The following is a 19,341-nucleotide window of genomic DNA, read 5'->3' on the forward strand; positions in this document are numbered from 1 at the left end:
CCTCACCTCACTTGCCCAAAATCTCCCTTTGAATAAGATGTTCAGGGATGTTGGTGAAGTAGTGATAGTTACACCCACCACCAGTTGCGTTTAACGCCGCCAGGCGGGTCCGTGCGCAGTGACGTTTCCAAAACGGGCTGGACTCTGAGGACAGATGATGGGGGTTATAGGCTACAGCGGTGCGGTGGATGTGGTTTTTCGTTAAGTGCTGCTGGCCCGGCTGACAGCTCCATGAGCGCGCCGTGGAAGTTTGGCTGAGGAGCTGCGCGCAGCATGGGCACCGGGGATTACATCTGCGTAACGCTGCGTGGTGGTGCGCCCTGGGGATTCACCCTGCGAGAGGGAGAAGGGGACACCTACAGACCTCTTCTAGTTTCCCAGGTATGTATGCGAGCGTGCGTGGGAGGATGTTTTAATACCACTTGAGCAGGGTCATGCCTGTCTAATCTAATGCTAGTGAGACTGCAACGATGGATAAACAGCCTAATGAAAGTTTGTGGACATGTTGTTGTTGAGATCCTGGAAAAGTTTATGTTTCTTCAGAGTCACGACAGTTTTTTTTTAAGGTGAGAAATTCAGCAGGAAAACAGAAAAAAACAGAAAAACAGAGACTTTAAAAAGTCTGAAATTTGATGGGAGAGAGCTGTCTGCCGCTGCATTTTTGTGCGCGTTGGCTGTGTTTTGGTGAGAGATTCCTCGGCACCCTTATATGGTCAAGGCCACGACAGAGTGTGAAGCTCAGGGCAGTATGATCTGTTTTCAGTCACAAAGACTTTTTAAGCAAGAAAGCAAGTCCAGTAACCAGACTGAAGAGTGAAGGTATATGTGCATAACACCAAGGTGTTACGTTTTAGTATGAACAAAAAACAAGTGCGGCTAAAACGAAGAGGTTATCATGCAAATATCCCTTTCAAAAAGAATTCAAATAAGAGATAGAGAGGAGGACAGGCAAATTTGAAGTTTTGCTGTAAGAACGATTCAGCTGCGTGACATTTGTTTAGCCTGATAATAAGGTAATAAACCTTAGAGGTGCGGGGTTTTATCTGCTTAGAGGTAACTGCTGATGTAGCCACTTTCTGATGAGACGCAGAGGCCATTTTTTAACATACTGTAATGTAAATGTACACAGACAGATAATATATGTTGTACTCTTTAGGTTATTTCCTATTATTTGCTCGTCCGTCCATCACACGTTCTCATTTTGCAGCCAGTGATAATGGAAACCAGTTTAAAGCTTATTATGATACTTAAATTAGTATCATAATTAATTAGTCACTTTTAACAGCTTTACATATTATGCAAGTGTGGACAGCGTTGCATACAACAACTCACTCAAAAAAATTAATAATACAGTAAAAGCCATTGTACCAGCCAACTTAGTTTACTGCCTTCAAACGTTCAAATAAACAAGTAGATGGATGGAAAAATGAAAGTTTAAGCTTAAGTGGAGCTTTTTTACTCTTTACCATAACCATAAATGAGCATCTTTGTGAGTGTAAGGATCACTGAAAGGCTGGATCACCTTAAACCAATCTGCCTTAAAGACATGGGATAGTGTTGCACACACTGTGATGCACAGTATTTGTGAAACCAGGTGCCGTTACCTTGACCAGCTGCTTAAGCTCTATATATGGTCTGTATGTTCCAAAGTGCTCAAGCTGCACACATTCCCCATCAACTTGTCAACAGAGTGCATGTAAAAATAAAATTTAAAAAAACCATTCTTAAGCCACATTCCTGCGACATCGAAGCGCCACCGGGAGAAAGTTTTGGAGAATCCAAAAACCTCAGCAGATCATTTTCATGACAGATGTTTAGCATGTCTCCAACAAGTGAAGCCACATCTGTAAAGTTGCTTTCTGTCCTTTATATGATTAGTCTGATTAAATAGTATAGTGACACTTTTTCCTATGAAATGCCCCCCTCACGCAGGCCTGACACTCAGTGTCTGCCTAATGTCAGAATAAAAGCATCAGCAAAAGCACCTGAAGACAAATATCTCCTGTGGGCAATAAACAACTCTTAAATCTTGTTAGCTTTGAGTGAGAGAAATACCCCATAAAGTTTAGTAGACTGTATTGAGAAAAAAATTGCAAATATTGCACATAAGCTACTATATCCCCTCTCACAACTCTAAGCCAAAAACGGCACTTAACGTGAGGTAAAGCAAGCAAAGCTATTTATAAAGTTGCTCTCCCTTCGATGCCTCCTGAAGCTTTAATTTTCTCGTGAAACTGTGCTGCCTAATTTCAGACATAAATGTGCTTTTTAAAGCATCCTTGCACCCAAAGTGTTCCCGTGTGTTAACAAACGGGTGCTGTGAATACATTGCGTTCAAGTATGGGCCTATTAATGTGAAGTAGCTACATATGCCCCAGTTTGGGACATCTGGGGTTGTGTGTGGGGGGGTTCAGTTCCAGTCTGCCTCATCTGGAAGACATAACTCTAAACATACCTTTAAACTTTTCTTGTGAGTGAGCCAAGTCTGTTAGTCAGAAGTTACAAAAAGAGAAACAAACATACCGAGATCGTGACAAATGCTCTCGAGCTAGAGGCTCTCCTGCGTCTGATAAAAAAATGTGTGTTTTTTAATGCTTCTGCTGAATGTCGTGGACACCGTGTTTTGTTTCCTGGGGGAAAGTGATTGTTCAGTGTACTGACAAGCGACACAGAGTAAGGCGCTCTGTATCCCCTCTTAAAAGGTTCTGTCCATATAAGGGTGCTTGTATTTTTCTTCTTATTTGGAGTCCTGGCTTGAGTACAAAGTTGATGAGGTCACTTTATTTTTTTAAAGCTGCAGGAGCACGCTCAGTACAAAGCCGTGTCAAATTCACTAACACGCACCGAGGTGAAAAAGCTGCGTTTGCTCTGTGATGCAGAATGCATTCATATTAAACAGATATTCCAATACAAAAAATATAAAAATTAAAGAGAGTTTAAATCCCACCAGCCTGATCAGGAGACTTTTTGGCCTAATTACTAAGGTATTCCATCTCTGTATGTGAAATGTCAACATGCATCAGATCAGTTAAGGAGCACGCAGTGATAACTGTGATCTTCATGAAAGACTTTTAAAAGTTTGCACGAGTTTATTCTTACATACATGAACTAATCTGTTAGTCTGTTAAAGTATAAAAACTTTTATGAGTTGTTCTTTTGCCTTTTACAGAGCAAAGACGGCTTTTGTTGCTGATGCTTCGGCCCTAATAGTGCGCCACAGGAACCTCGTTAAGCTGCCAAGAAATGAGCCAATGAGCCGTTTCCTCAGTCATTCACTGCTGTTTTCCCAGACTAAGCAGAGTGATTCACAGCTCAGTCACTTATCTGAGTTTGGGCATTGTGTTGTGCAACAAGCCATCTCATTTCCAATCCTGGGAGAAAGCAGTGACCTTACGCGATGGCTGGCCGGGCTTGTTTTCCTCTTTTCTGTTTCACATCATCTAAACAAATGAGGGCCAGTGCTCAAACAGCTTTGTATTTGCGGCATTCCTGCTCTTCGTCAACCCCCCAAAGTGTGTGGTGTTTAATTTGTGACAGAAAAAAAATATTCTTGGATGTTGCAATACTGTTTTTCTTGCTTTCTTCTAAAGTCGCTTTTATTGTGAAAGAGGTGATGTTTGTGTCAGAGTCCAGCTATTCCCCTCACATCAGTGCAAATGTGAGGGCAATATTAAAATAGCTGATTGTGCAATTGCGTGTGATGTTTGGAGTGGTGCACAGATATAGGTGGCGTGATGGTGCAGTGGTTAGGATTGTTGCTTTAGACCTTTTGGACCTTTCTGCGTGGAGTTTGCATGTCCTCCCCGTGTCTGCGTTGGTCCTCTTTGACTTCCTCCGACAGTCTGAAGGCATGCATAAGAATGAGTGTCTGCTTCTCAGCTGGGATAGGATAGGAAGAGACTCCTGCAACCTTCAACTGGTTGAGTTATAGATGATGGATGAATTAAATGTTGCTGTTCTTGGATAAATCATTTATTTATTTATTTATTTTTAGTTTAATCTGAGTTTAAGGCTTATTTTACTGAGCAGGGCATTACTATGCACACACTGAAAAAGTGAACTTTCTGGGATTTACAGCCAAGGAATTCGATTAAAAAAAATAAAGTGAAACTGTATTTCATCTATTTTGTGCCCACAGGACATCTTTAAGAATTATTTGAATTTTTGGAAAGCTGTTCAAAAAAGACATTAGGCAGTTTTTGGGAACTGATGTCATTCCAGATCCATTACTCCATACATTAGTCATACATCCAGATGATGTAACAAATGGAAAACTGTCGGGAATTCTGCTACTGATTGCAAATAAAACCCAATTACAGCTAGAAGCCATCTTTATTATAGAAAAAAATACTGCAGACTAGAGAAACGTCTACCAGTGACACAAACAATAACAGATTTATAGTTAGATCTTAAATGGGGGCTTAATTATTCTTTGCAAGAAAAAACATCAAAGCCAGAAATGAAGAATAATGATTTATGAATATTATAAGTTTTTTTTTATTTTAAAAAAAAAAAAAGTAATCTTCTTCCACATGTATGTATAATAAGTAATCTATGTTCTACTTCAGTGCCTTCATTGGTGTGTTATGGCTTGGCATGCATGCACATGACAAAAAAACAAATGTATCTCTCCTCAAGACACATACAGCTCAAATGAAAGGAAATACTGTTATAATAAGAAATGATGCAAATTTAGAGGAAAGCTAAACTCTTGATAGCATAAATAACCTAACACAAAACAAGGGGAACATACAGGAGGGTCAAATATAAATCTTCCAGCATGGATTTAGTGCTAAATGTGAAACACCTGGAAAATATCTGCCTGTAATCTAAAAACAATAATTGCTCAAAGCTGTGAAAGGCAGGAACCACACGGAGGTAGGCAGAGACATCACCCGTTCCTGTATTTCCTGTGATTTTCTGTTAGGTTTAATGCACTTAAATAGCTCATTTGAAAAGTGGTTACCCAGACATTGTTACAGCCCCACATTAAAATAGTTATGTGGCCAATTATTTTGACAAGTTCCTCTCCATTTGAAGAAACCTACACAGCATTTATCTGCTATCCTCTCAAGGGCACTTAGTGCATATCTGAGGCTTTTCTTTGTAAGCTGTGCGGTAAACATTGGCGGACTGTGTATTTTTGAGTTGTGAGGAGAGACAACGACAAATCTTTCCCCTCCTTTTTTGGAGTGTGGACCGTTGCTGTGGCATCCCAGAAGTAACCGTCCTCCCTGTAGCGAGGTGCGAGTCCCAAAGGGACGGACACATTGGCTGCCATATAGGGCTTGTTTTGTTCGCTGTTTGCTCCGAAAAACTGGAGCGAGGATGGAAAGTTACCATCTCTATAATGGAACACCTGAAAGATATTTGTATGTATAACAAAGTAGGATCATTCTTGCATTATATTTAAATATAAGCAATGGGCAAAAGTAATGACATCCAAAGAAGAAAGACTACAACTGGTTTCATTGGGGAAAGTTTTAATAGCAAATATGTGAAATCAAAAATGGTGTACAAAGTAAAGGCAGGCTTTTTTGACTTTTGATTCCTTTCTATATTATGAAATCTCACTCAGAGGTTTTTCGCTTCCCCCCATCAGCTGTACAATGTGTGTGCATCTCCATCTAGTGATGAAGTTGTTTCACTGCAGCTATGCAGAACTGCCTCATTTGCAGTATGAAAGTCACAAAGTTTCAGGACACTTTTGTAAAGCATTGTTATTCTAAGACCAGAGGTATCAAACATATGGCCCGGGGGCCAGAACTGGCCTGGTAAAGTCTCCAATCTGGCCCACTGGACAGCTTTGGAAAATGAGTACATAGATCTTTACCTGTATTTTCAGGTTTTCCAACTTTTCTTACTACACCAAAGTAATTAAGTTATAGATAAACGATGACAAACTGTTGTTTTTTTACTATGTTTTTCACCAGCATTTGTTAATTAATGAAAACTTTATATTTTAGAATTACAGGATATTGAACAATGTCCTGGGCAATGAACTATCAGAACTTTTTTTTGTAATTTTACCCATTTATCAAGTTTCACTGGTCCACTCTGACCCACTTAAGATCAAAGCTGGCAGTATGTGGTACACAATGTAAAACGACTTTGACATTTTAGATGTTGCACAGCTTTATGTATTTTCATCCTAATAACACAGCATAGTGATTGTAAATAAGAGATTTTGGGGTTGATTTCCCACTAACGGGGTGGCTGCAGCTCAGGAAATAGAACAGATTCTCTATTAATTGGAAAGTTGGTGGTTTGATAAATATCCTTGGGCAAGTTACAAATCCCCAAGTTGGTCTCTGATGCATCAATCCGAGTGTGAATGTTAGATAGAAAAGCACCACAGAAAAAAAAAGGCTTGTGTGAATGAGACATGTTGTACAAGTGCTCAGGTAGAGCAGCTTGTCAGGAGATCATTTAAATCATTCAGCAGAGAGACATTCTGTAACAGTAGAAAATCATGGTGCCTTCCCTGTGTATTGATTTTGATGCCAGTATAAAGTTCTCTAAATCAATCCCTCAGGAAAATTAGCCAAAGACGCTTATTAAAAGCATAACTTTATCACTACCAGGGTTTATTTTTTTTATGGCATGTGGTCTTTAATCTAGAACTGACGAAGATAAAGCGTAAAGAAAAAGGAATCAACATTTTCAAACGGCTGCCAGTCTTAAGATATCTGAGAAACCTTCCTAAAGCTTTGTAATTGGGATACTGGCAAAATATCTTAACATAACTCCTGAAACCAAATCCTCTAATAGCATAGTACTACAGTAATAATTTATCCCCTTAGCTGTATGAGTGGCCTTTTGTGCTGAATTTATGAGGTATTTCTCCTTATTAAATCCTCTTATTAATGAACCATTTTATAGGCTCCAGGAACCAATTAGAAGAAAATGAAACCATCAGTCATTAGTCTAACTGTGTAAAGAGGTGCCCTTTAAATGGCTCTGCCCAGAGCTCGACTACAGCAATAATATGCAGCAGCACAGTCAAGATTCAAGGTAGAATTAATAGTTTTATTACTGAACACCTAGCCTATGTCAGTGTTTGTACATTTTGGTGCCAAATGTACATTACGTTAAGTTAAATTACGCTGCCGGCATGCTCTCTTCAGATCTCTAAAATGTTAACGGTCCAGTCTGAATTCCTCTGCACACTTTGGCTGGCTTGATCTTCACACTGGCTTTTACTGGACGTCCATTTTCACCTCGTGTTACGTGAAAAAGAGTTTTCTTATCTGATTTCCCAGAAAAAATATGAACTTGTGAAACTGATTTCTGCTTTTTGACAGGTAATATTTCAAACATGACAACCGAGATTCGTGAATCTTAAACAGCAGATCTCACTCTTGGCAGGCCTTTATCTCATGTTATCCTTCTATTGCCTGATGCTGCACCCCGCTACGCTGTTTGTGAAGAAGTTACACATCAAACTGTGTTTTTTTTTTTTTTTTTCCTTTCTTTTCTGACTCCCAAATGTCTTCTGCAGGTAGAGGAGGGTGGTCGTGCCTCCCTGGCTGGAGTACAGGATGGAGATGAGGTGGTGTCAATCAACGGGGAGCCGTGTGCTGACCTCACCCTTTTACAAGCGTTTGCGCTAATCGACACATCAATCGACTGTCTGCAGCTGCTAGTCAGAAGGTAATGCAGCATGCCAGCCGCTGAACTGAGATCATATGAGACATGTGCGAAGCCTAGAAAACCCCGAGTTTCAGAAAACAAAGGCACAGGACCGTATTCATAGGATAACATGTAATAATGTGAAGTAGTAAAACACAAAATAATGTAGGTTTATCAGTTACACCGCAGAGCCTTTGCATTGTGACAACTGAGCCATGCAAACTGTAAGTCCTTGGTGACCACAGCAGCAGGGAAAACTGATCGTTCCACTGTTTTATTAGCATTTAGATAGCATGTAGCTTTATGACATGTGGCCTTTTTGCATACTTGAATGAACCCCTGTTTCTGTGATCATATCCAGCCACGTCTGCGTGTGTTGTAGCCTGTGCCTCGACCATGCTGAACCTACCAAGTGGCTTTGCCAAGGTGTTGCAGATTTGTGTGTCTGATTGGCATGCAGCTGCTCAGCCATTACTCAACTGGCAGTGCCAGTCTGTTTATCAGAGTGACATGTCCTCAGATAATCCCGCTTTCTCTTTAACAGGCCTTGACTGCTTGTTGTGTAGCTGCTTTAAAGGGAGATTCCGAGCAGATCGTCTCAACTTTGCTGTTTGACAGAAGTTGATTACATTTGGAGACAAGAGCTGGTCTTTAACGGCTAATTGACTTGAGCACAGTTGCTGTCATGCATAATGACGTTAGTTTATGCTGCTCCAAACTGACCTTGAAAGTCGAAATTAGGCAGATCGGTGTCTGAACGTAATTATTTTCCACTTCGGTGCCCTGACCTTTTCGATTCACTTTCTACATCGAGATTAAATCTCCTTGATTGCTTTGACAACTTCAGCGGAACAACGAGGGCTTCAATCCAGTGCTGAAATGCCTGCTTCTGTCGAGTGAACACCCCTGCATCTTGCTTAGAGGTGTAAATTGGGTGGGTTTTAGTCTATTTAGAGATTTAATTAAAACACGGGTCTAAAAGAAATCTGTCCAAGTTTTGACATTACTGGAAAACAGGAAGTGTACATTTCAAACTGTAGAAGAGGAAAAAATGTAACCAATAACATTTATCAATAAGTAATTGTTTTCATGTCTTCCCCCAAGTTCAGTTCATTTTAATAATGAAAAGAAAAAACACATTTACTCCGTCACTCATTGTTTATCTCGCCTTCTTCTTTTCTAAAGATACCACTCCATCACCACTGAAGACTATGAATCGGATGAAATGCACTGCAGTGAGAGGGCCTCTGCGGGTGAGACTTTAGAGAGCACCACCCTTCACATCTTCCCCCCAAAGCAAACATCCCAAATCCCAAATCCTGAATCCACGGATGAGACCTACAGCAAAGAGTTTAATATCAACACAGAGTTTTCCAAGGAAGGCCAGCTGCTTTGCACTCAGCTACATATCCCCTCATCTAAGGAAGAAGATGATAAAGTACAGCGGTGCTTCTCACCCGGGGACATGGTGGAGCTCCAGGTGTCCCTGTCTGAGCAAACCTTGGATGATGTGGGCTGCGCCTCGCTCGGAAGTGCTCGTGGGATTGATGGGGACCTCTCAAACCGGGAGGCTGTGGAGGCTGTTCATATCACCAATGCCGCCACTGCATCGCGCTCCGTCAGGGAGCCGCTAAGCCATCATGGAGTGGTTCTCAACTCCCCTTTAATGCTGGGGCAGGTGGAGGTCATTTTGGAGGCATCGGGAGTAGGGAGGGGCCTCCAGAGTGGAGGTGGCACTCGGGTAAGGGAAACAGTTGGTTCTCAAAGTGAAGGAGAAGAAGAGGACTGCAGTCCTGCAGAAGAGCAGGAGTCTGATTCTGAAGGAGTTCAACACAAACCCAACAAGCATCGGGCTAGGCATGCCAGTAAGTATATTTGGACTGGTTCCACCTGCACCAGTATTACCTTCGTGTGCATTCTTTCTGTGTGTGTGAGTGGGGATAACTGTCTTTTCTTTAAGAGGGGTAATCTTCAGCACTAAATTACATTTGTCAACATGTGTGCATTCCAAAGCCTGATGTCCAGTGTGTGTACGCCTCAAAATAGTCTCTCACTGCAACTGCAAGGGGGTGGGGTGCTCATTCCTTTGAAAGGAAGGAGATGCATCCGGATCTAACCTGAATTATCTCAGAACCAAAGTTATAGTATTACGGGTCGATCGAGCTTCTAACAAAGTCTTATCATATAAGAATTCACTATCACAAGAGAAAGATACAAAAAGAATGGATTGTATGTATGGGGGGGAGCATCTGCACCCTATAAAACATTAAAACCATCCATTTAAAGAGAGGCAATGGTGAATATGGATACCGGGGCGTTCCTCTGAGCTGTGTAGAAGACATAAATATAACCCCAGCACGCTGACGATGCCTGCAGAAGTGGCCCTTTGACAGACACCAGCATGTGCTCCCCCAGACCCGTTACCTGATCCTTTCAAACTGAGTGCTTTAACTAAACTCAAAAAGTGAGTCTGTCGCTCACTCCCGCTGTCTCCTCCACCTTCAGGTTAGTCTTGCAAGAATATAAAAAAGTAAGCCCGCTGGTGTTATTGTGCGATTGCATTCGGCGCACATTCTCCGTGACTGTCGGATTGGACGAAATGTGATTTCAGAAGAAAACATTTTATTTTATTTTTTTTCTTTCAAGTAGACTGCGTGCCAACACACACAGAAGGATTGGTAAAGACGTTGCTGTCCTGGTGAATTTATTGCATGCATGCTAAAATAATCTTTCTTGCTTCCTATTCTTGGCTACTTTACAGGGTTGGATGAGTGATTGAGTGTACAAATGGGAATATTAGACATGGGTCGGAGAATTTCATTATTGCTTTATGGGCCAGTGTATTATGTTCAAGGGAATGAGCTCATTTGAATGATAAAATCACAGCTGGATAGTATGTAAGTATGTAAATGTAATGTGTGGACTGAGAAAATATGTAATGTATCATTTTTTTTGAGTGAATGAATCTGTAAATAGCTCAGTTTACAGTCTATTTGCTGAGTGTTTGGATCAGTTCAACCACAGAGCAAGCTGTATTATTAGTTTACTGTTATTTCTGTATCTGCTTTAGCTGTAAATGCTGGATGAGGTTAATATCAAAGTAACGTTACAAGATGAAACTGCTTCGTGGCTTGCTTATTTTAACCTCCTAAGACCCAAACTCTTCCACGGCATGCATTTTTAATTTCTCTTTGATATTTGGGCATATTGGGGCCAGATGAACGTAAAAACAAAGAATTACCAGATTTATTTTTTTTTACCTTATTTTTGTTTTTATGAAAAATAAGAGCCACATATACGGATATTTGTTTAAAATTTTGATAGAACAGTAGCAGTATAATGTCCTCGTAAGTGGATATCAGGCCCATGTAGAGCAAAATTGAGTATTTTGGTCTAAATAACCCAAAATGTGATGTCCACATATGTGGACGCCAGGTCCTAGGAGGTTAAAGGTGAATTGTATCTTCTGTCTCCACATAACTTCTCCAGGCAGCTTTGATGAGAGCAAAACTAAACAGCATTTGATATAAAAATATTAACTACAGTCACGTGTTTAGTGCAGTTTGTAAAGCCTCTTTAAAGTCTCTTGTTCAAAATCTTTACGAACTGTTTATTTTTTTAAGTAAATTCAGATGAACAGATTAAATGTTTTTATGATTGTAATTCTTTAAGGTTTTAGTACCATTAAATTGGATTCATTTTGGCCATTTTTTAAACACAACTGTCTCTCTTTTCCTTCTCTGTTAAGGGCTCAGGCGCAACGAGAGCATTTCAGAGAAACAGCTAAAGGAAGCCAAGTCCAAATGTAAACGAATTGCCCTTCTTCTTACGGCTGCTCCGACCAACCCCAATAACAAGGGGCTGTTGATGTTCAAGAAGCATCGTCAGAGAGCTAAGAAATTCACGCTCGTGAGCTACGGCACAGGAGAAGACGAGCCAGAGTACAGCGACGAGGAGTACGAGGAAAATCCAGACAGCAGACAAGAAACCTCTGCTCCACAATTTATCCTTGTGGCCCCAAACGACTCTGACATAGATAAGCCTTTTCTCACTAGCACCCACAGTGGCAAAAGTGTGCTAACTTTTACCTTGGACAAGGGTCTTCTTGAAATCGAAAGGAATTTGAAGAACCAAGCAGAGATGGAATCTTTGCCTGAAACCAAAGGCAAGGGTGCGCTGATGTTTGCCCAGCGTCGCCAGAGGATGGATGAGATTTCTGCTGAACACGAGGAGCTTAGGCGCCAAGGGATCCCCGTTGAAGCAGTGCAAAAGGCTGAAAATAAAATAGTGGAGCATTCCTACATGCAGTCGGCTGCAGAAGGCCGCAGTTACATGGATGTAAACGTGCACCAGCAAACCCAGCAACAGTACCAGCAGTTTCAAGAGCAACAGTACTATGAGCAACAGCAGAACTACCAACAACAACAACAATATCAGCAACAATATCAGCAGCAATATCAGCAACAGCAATATGAGCAAAGTCACTATCAGCAACAGCAAATGTATCACCAGCAGCAAGAATATCATCAGGAGCAACAAAAAATGCAGCAGTATTCAGCAACTGTCAATGGCACTGTCCAACATCAAACAAATGAAATGCAGAGCTCTTTCAGCAATCGTACTGCAAAGCCTTTCTCAGCAGACAACATGGCGGCCACCCCTTATTCTCACGCAATGAGTGGGACCAATCAAGATTCTGTGAGTCAAGGAGAGCAGATTGCTTCCCGTGATGAGCGCATTTCTACTCCTGCAATCAGGACGGGACTTTTGTTGGATTCAAGGAAAAAGAATGCAGCCAAGCCTATGTTCACATTTAAGGAAGCCCCAAAAGTATCCCCAAACCCAGCATTGCTGAACCTCCTAAACAAAGGTGATAAAAAGCCCGGGTTTGAATCAGGACCTGAGGATGATTATCTTAGTCTTGGAGCCGAGGCTTGTAATTTTCTTCAGTCTCAGCGAGTCAAACACAAGATTCCTCCACCAGTTGCCCCAAAGCCTGTGATCAATCCCACATCACCTCCTTGGTCCTCACAGATAGAAGCAACCAACCAGGAGATGCCTCAGTGTGCTGAAAATAGTCTATCCACACCTGCTGCAGCCCCCACCGCAGAGACTACTCCTGCTCCAGAACTAGAGCCAACCCCTGCACCTGCCCCTGAGTCTTATCCCCCTGCTGCACCCCAGGAGAATCCTGGCAGTACCAACAAAGAGGAACAGCACACATGGCCGCTCCCAGAACCCGAATCTCAACAACAGCCCACACAAGCTGTAGCTCAAGAGGCAAATGGTCATATGAATTCTACGCTGCAGTCTGAGTCGTCTGCTGTGACTACCTGGGGTGCAGCTCAAACACAAATGCAACAACAGTTATCTTCAAGTTCTTGGCATTCAGCTCAAGTGCAGCCCTCAGAACCACCTCCAAGACAGTCCTCACCTCACCCACCTTGGGTATCACATCAGCCTACTCAGAACCAGGCACAGCAACCTCCCACAAGTACTTGGACCCCTCAAATTCAGCAGTCCTGGACGCAGCCTCCAGAGCAATCACAAGCCCAAGCACATGTTCAGCCATCCTGGGCCCAGTCACGAGAGCAACCTCAGTCTCAGCCGCAGGTTCACCCACCTTGGGCACACTCTACTGAGCAGCCACATCTACAGAAAATGCAGCCCAACTGGAGTCAAGCCCAAGAACAAATGCAGCCACAACAACAGCACCAATGGACACAGCCATCACAAACAGACTCTCAACATCAACCACCATGGATGCAACAACCTCATAAAAAATCCCAAGCACAAACTCCTTGGGTTCAAGGGGTACAACCAGAATCCCAGCCACAACCACCATGGGTTCAGCAAGCACAACATCAGGCTCCTCCACAATTATGGCCACAGACTGAAGCACCAGGTCAGTCTCAACCACCTTGGGTATCAGCTCAACCACAACAGCAACAGCTACCTTCAGTGAATGCATGGGCCCCATCACAAACTCAACCCCAAGCTCAGCCACCCTGGATCCAAGTCGCTCAACCACAACCTCAAGCACAGCCTCAAGCCAATTTAAATCCATGGGCGCCAGTACCTGCCCAGACTCAGTCTCAGCCTCCATGGGCTCAACACCCCCCAGAGCACGGTCAACACCACATAAGTTCTTGGACTCAAGAGCAGGATCAGGCCCACCATCAGTCTCCATGGGCTCAACCTGTTCCAGCCCAGCCAGCACCACAGCCAAAGTGGCAACAGCCTACATCAAAGAGTCCACCACAACCACCAATAAACACATGGCAACCAGCTCAGACACAGCCTCAGACACCTGTGAATGCCTGGACTCCACAATCACAGCAAAAACCTGTGAATATTTCCACACTGACAGTGAACACTCGCCCCTCTCCAAAACCTTGGCAACCACCACAAAATGTTCCACAAAGCCGATCCCCTCCTACTCCGCCACAGCGAATGCACTCTTTCACTATTGGTCAAAGAGTTTCATCGCCCATCAACCCAATGGCCACTGTCTTAAACCCATCATCCCAGGGTTCAGCATTTGAGATGCCAGCTGTTAAAGGAAAAGGAGCTGATATGTTTGCAAAGAGGCAGTCTCGAATGGAGAAGTATATCGTGGACTCTGAGACGGTGGAAGCAAATAAGGCAAGCAGGTCAACATCACCAGCAGCTTCCTTACCGAATGAGTGGAAATACACTCCCAATGTACGTGCTCCACCTCCACGTGCATATAACCCTATTCAATCACCTTTTTATCCCCCAGCAGCAACAAAGCAACCCCCTTCAAGTAGCCCCTCAACCAAAGCAAAGAAAAAAGACAAAGCGAAACAGATGCCTGCTCCTAAACCTCTTAATGTAATAGATGTCATGAAACATCAACCCTATCAACTAAATTCCTCACTCTTTATCTATGGTCCAGCAGCAGAGGCCACCAAGCCTTCCGCACCTAAGACCAGCTGTTCGCCTCCTAATCCACCTGATGATAACCAACCAATCAGATATGAGCAAATGCCCCTGGTCCAGCCTGCTGGACCATTTGGTGCCCCATACCCCCAACAAACCTATGAGATGCCAATGCAGCCTGTGATGCACGATAGCCAGTATCAGCAGATCCAACCAAATGTTTATCCCCCCTCTAATCCTTATCAGCAACCTCCTAGTTGTCCATACCAGCAAGTATATAACCAACAGTATCAACAACCTGCTCCACCTGCTTATCATCCCCAAGCCCCTCAGTCTCCAAACTCTCCCTACCAACACTCGGTACAAGCTGGTTACCAGCCAGCCAATAGCCCTCCCTATCTGGCAGCTCCTTCAGTGCCCTACCAGCCACAGCCTCTTAGTAGCTATATTGCTCCCAGTTTCCCTGTGGCTGCTAGGCCTGAGTCTGCATCTGGTGGTAACCCTGGAGTGGCTCCCAAGCCTAAGTTTACAGCTAATAAGAGTTCAGCTCAGGTGTGGAAGCCTGCAGCAGTTGATAAAGAGTGATTCTTGTAGAATCATGACTTATTTGACGTCTGCTTGAATTAAAGGTTTTGTGCCCCGCCACATGGACTATTTTCCTTACCAGCTCTATTTATTGTCATAGTGCAGAACCTACTAGTCTAAAAGTTCATGGAGCTAATGAAAAAAGGAATATCTACAAAATTAAGAATATAAGGATAGACTTACATCCTATTTTAATAGAATTTTAGTATATCTTATCAGACGCAGCATAGTCATAATAATTGTAAACATATTTTATTAGGCAAAAGTAATAAATGTAAATTCATTACATTTTATGCAAAAGAATTGTGTGATTAATAAGAATGTAGGGGAGCCTAATGCTCAGTGTGAAGTGAAAGAAAAGGGTGCGAGAAAAAGATTCAGTGGAACTGGATAAGTCAAGACAGGTTGATGTTTTTAAAGGGGAAAATGATAAATGTTCTTAATATTACAAATTATTACATTTTAAAAAGACCAAAAAAAGTTTTTAAGCAAATACTAAAAGTATTTGTATGTGGGTAAGTGAAAAGGATGGGGCCTGTAGCCTGTAATAATATCAAGCAGAAGGCTTAATGTGTAACGTCAGATGTTGAGTACGGAGATTATGTAACAGCAGTGGGATTTTAGGCTATTCTAGGCCAAATAACACGGCAGACAGACTTGTGACAACTAACACTGTTTTCCTTAAACATAAAATGTGCTATACTTCTTTTTTTCCCCAGTACTTTCCCCAATTCCTTTTTGGTAGGACCTACTTAAGTGTGTTGGGTTTTATTTAAAGCTCTCTACCAGCTGTTGCGTCATGTTAGACACTATATTTAAAGTCCCTCATGAGACAAGATTCTGAGGTCCAGAGAGTAGGCTTAAATTTCAACTTAAGCCAGTGAAAGCTACCAACTTCCAGACTGCCATAGTATTTTTCCTGATAAGAGACAGTTATGTAATGTCTATCACTCATAGATTTACCCATTATGTATCTGTTTCTTGTTTTGATATGTGAACAGATGATACATGATCTAGAAAGGAAGAGTTATTGAAAGGATAACCAGCCTGGTAATGCTCACAAGTTGATTTTTGGTACAGGGTCGCTTCTTTGGTTCTCTGTGTTCTTTTCTTTTTGTGTCTGTGTGTTTCTCTTCATAGTGCACTTTCTGTATGATTCACTGCAGTGCCATTAAACTGTCTTTTATCTTTGTTTGGTTTCCTTTTCTTTTGTCCTCTGAACATGCTTTTAGGGTTTCTTCTATTTTTAGTCTCTTTGCTGTTGTCTTGCTGAATTTCACCACTTCTCCACTTTCACTATAAATACTGTCCTTATTGACCTTGTCAACAAAAAGAAAAATCTGTCACAAATTAGTCCGTACCACAGCATCTGGTGGTTCCATTTTCAAGAGTTATCAGCAAGGTGCACCTAATTATCCAAATCACCTCCTTTTTGTAAAAAATAAAATAAAATAAAGAAAGAGAGAGTTTAGAAACTTGAGATGCACATTCCTGCAGAATGACCATGTGATGATGCATTTACGAAGAGTATTATTAGAGCTGTGACTTCACCGGATAATTATGGTCAAGTGAGTGAGCACAGCTGAAATATATATCCATGTTGCATCATGGATTTTGAAAAAGAGCAGATATATGTTGAATGAAAGTATTAGTATCATTTCATAATCTTAGTTAGCGGATTTTACCGACTATTTCTGAAGGGAATTGATCCCCATGCCGATTCATTTATCTTCAATCTGCAATCAAAAGACAATAAAGGAGAGACAGCAAATGTTTACTCTTATTTTAGAGCCCACACATTAATGCCCTGTAGTGCTAATACACCAAGCTTTGACACCTTTTGCTTCATATTATTTCTGTTTTAATAAGAAAAATACAAGATAAATATTGTATTTATGCCCTAAATCAAACCTTAGCCAAACCATAAATCAGGATGTAACATTCCTGCATTTAAAGACTGTTTTGAACATCTGTCTTAAAATGTAAGGAGCCCAGCTGTTACGCTCGTTTTCTGAGCATGTTAAATCTGGCAGAAATGGCACATAGAAGGACATAAACCATGTGCAAATGGGCTATCGGTCTCCTTCAGCAAAGTAAAAATATGACCTACTGATCTGTTCATATATTCTTGTGCCCAGGACCCCCACTCCTGTGGGCATTTTAAGCCTACCGCATACCTGAGCAGCAGAGACTTTATTCCCCTTGACTGATTTAGCATTTATCTCTGCACGCTCTTCTTCTCTCTTCTTAAATTTGTGCCATATTTTATCAGCTGACAGTGCACATCACTCACCAGATGATGGCAGCACTGGCTTTTCTGCTTATCCACCATACATAACAGGAGGCATTGGATGAGATTATGTGCAGTATAGCTGTGTTTTCACCCCACATAACCCTCTGCAGCACCGGTATCCTGGGGATATTATTGGTATTGGGCATTTAGCATTTCCATCTCGTTATTCTTTCAAACTGTTGCTGTTTAGCAAACTATATTAAGTGGAAATGAGCCGAATGTGGCTTATACTTCCAGAAGGTTATGCACTTTCATGTGCCAGTTGCTCTGATTAATAAGCGGGACAATGTGTTTAGACAAATGCTAGTGCAGTTTAATTCACTGGCTGCAGTATGACATGTCCTAGAACTCTTTTACACACATACACATACCCCCTGTGAATAAGAGAGTGACTGATCTTCTATACACAAGTAAATTATACATGTATTACTGCATTTAAAAGAAATAATCCTGGCAGGGAGCTACTCTGCATCTCACTCTTATCCAAGCTAATTTGATTTGGCCAAAGAGCCAAACACAAATGAACCCTTACTAAAATAAACATGTCTGGATTCTTCTTTACAGGCCCCTGGCAGGAGCTACTCCCTTTCTCCACCAGCCAGAGTACAGTTCACGGGCCAGAAGTCAGCTTCAACTTCTTCCTCCCCAAAGCCCCCAGCACTGGGCTCCACAACTCCCTCGGCAAGGCAGACATGCTGGATGGAAAAAAGCCAAAAGCTCCTCACACCATGGGAGGCTGCCTCCCGGCATCCCATGGGCCTGGTAGATGAAGCTTTTGCTTTCCAGAGCCTCCAGCAAACCCTTGCCTCGAATGTGTGCTTGGCAGCCCAGCGCAAAATCTTGCCTGAGCCGCCAGCAGAGTGGAAAGCCAGGGTTTCTTACCAAGCACCGCAGAAAACAGGCAGCCAGACTTGGAGCCAAAGCCAGAGCCTGAGTCGAGCTTCGCTCCCATCGTTTGTGTCGCCAGTAAGGAGCTCTATCTCCACCACAGTTAGTCATGCCGGTTACAGGTCCCTGCCCAGACAGTGGCAGCCTCAGAAATCTGTGACAGAGGCTAACCCGAGGCCCTCGGTGTCTTCATATGAGTCTAAGAGCCCTTTCGGAAAGCAAACTTACAAGTCTGTGTACACCAGCAACACTTGGAGCTGGAGGCGGTAGACTACAGTTCAGCCTGTGCGGTCTTTAATGAGTCAAATCTCATTTATTCTGAGTTTCGTAATACATTCACATGCAGTCAGGAAATAAAAAACAACAGCTTGTTAGAAAGGACAGAAAGTTAACTGGTAGAGAACCTTTTAATACATTCTATTGTTAGATATTTGAAAAGATGTGGGAAAAATGGATGGCAAACACACTGATGTGGAAGACTAGTTGATTAGATAAAGAGATGAGTACGTTGTTTAGAGAGAGTGCATCAATATCTTTGGTGGAAAAAGCATTTGATTGCATATGTGGACTTATCTGTGATTGGAAAAAAAAAAGACACCTGTCATTTTGTAGGTTTTAAGTGAAGATTGTTTCTTGAGTTGTTCTTGAGCTTGTGGATTTCCAGCAATCTGAGTTTGATATTTTGCTGTGGATGCATGCATCTGCCATGTAGGTTGCTACCATGGGTGTACACTTTTCTTTTTTTTTGCTTGTTTTGCAAAATCCATGCAGGATTTGTGGTGTCCTCTGATAAGAAAATGATTCAAGTGCTAGAATGCAATTACCTTGGGAAAAGGTGCCATAACCTGTGATGTCGTTGGTGCACAATAGGTGTATTTTCAGTAATGCATTGGTATGTGGCCATTACCCTGGTTCTGCCAGAGGTTTCTTCCTGTTAAAAGGGAGTTTTTCGTTCCCAATGTCACCAAGTGCTTGCTCAAAGAGAGTCGTTTGATTGTTGGGATTTTCTCTGTATTATTGTAGGGTCTTTACCTTTCAGT

At 42.1% G+C, this 19,341-nt stretch overlaps 1 protein-coding gene across 3 annotated transcripts; it reads left to right on the top strand.

The window, feature by feature from the left end:
* Positions 1-170: 170 nt before the first annotated feature.
* Positions 171-19,255, top strand: synpo2a (synaptopodin 2a). 3 transcript variants are annotated; one of them, XM_026161849.1, is made up of 5 exons: positions 171-381; positions 7,502-7,653; positions 8,818-9,497; positions 11,381-14,337; positions 17,978-19,255. In XM_026161849.1, exons 1-5 carry the CDS (start codon positions 274-276, stop codon positions 18,569-18,571), a joined length of 4,491 nt encoding a protein of 1,496 aa, XP_026017634.1. In that variant the 5' UTR covers positions 171-273; the 3' UTR covers positions 18,572-19,255. The 3 variants fall into 3 exon arrangements, with proteins under 3 accessions (XP_026017634.1, XP_026017633.1, XP_026017635.1); XM_026161848.1 differs by lacking the exon at positions 17,978-19,255 and having other exon boundaries at positions 176-381; positions 11,381-16,312; XM_026161850.1 differs by lacking the exons at positions 171-381; positions 7,502-7,653; positions 8,818-9,497; positions 17,978-19,255 and adding an exon at positions 10,244-10,310 and having other exon boundaries at positions 11,381-16,312.
* Positions 19,256-19,341: the final 86 nt, after the last annotated feature.

This window comes from Astatotilapia calliptera, chromosome 3 (genome assembly GCF_900246225.1).
Source record: "Astatotilapia calliptera chromosome 3, fAstCal1.2, whole genome shotgun sequence".
NCBI classification, from domain to species: domain Eukaryota; kingdom Metazoa; phylum Chordata; class Actinopteri; order Cichliformes; family Cichlidae; genus Astatotilapia; species Astatotilapia calliptera.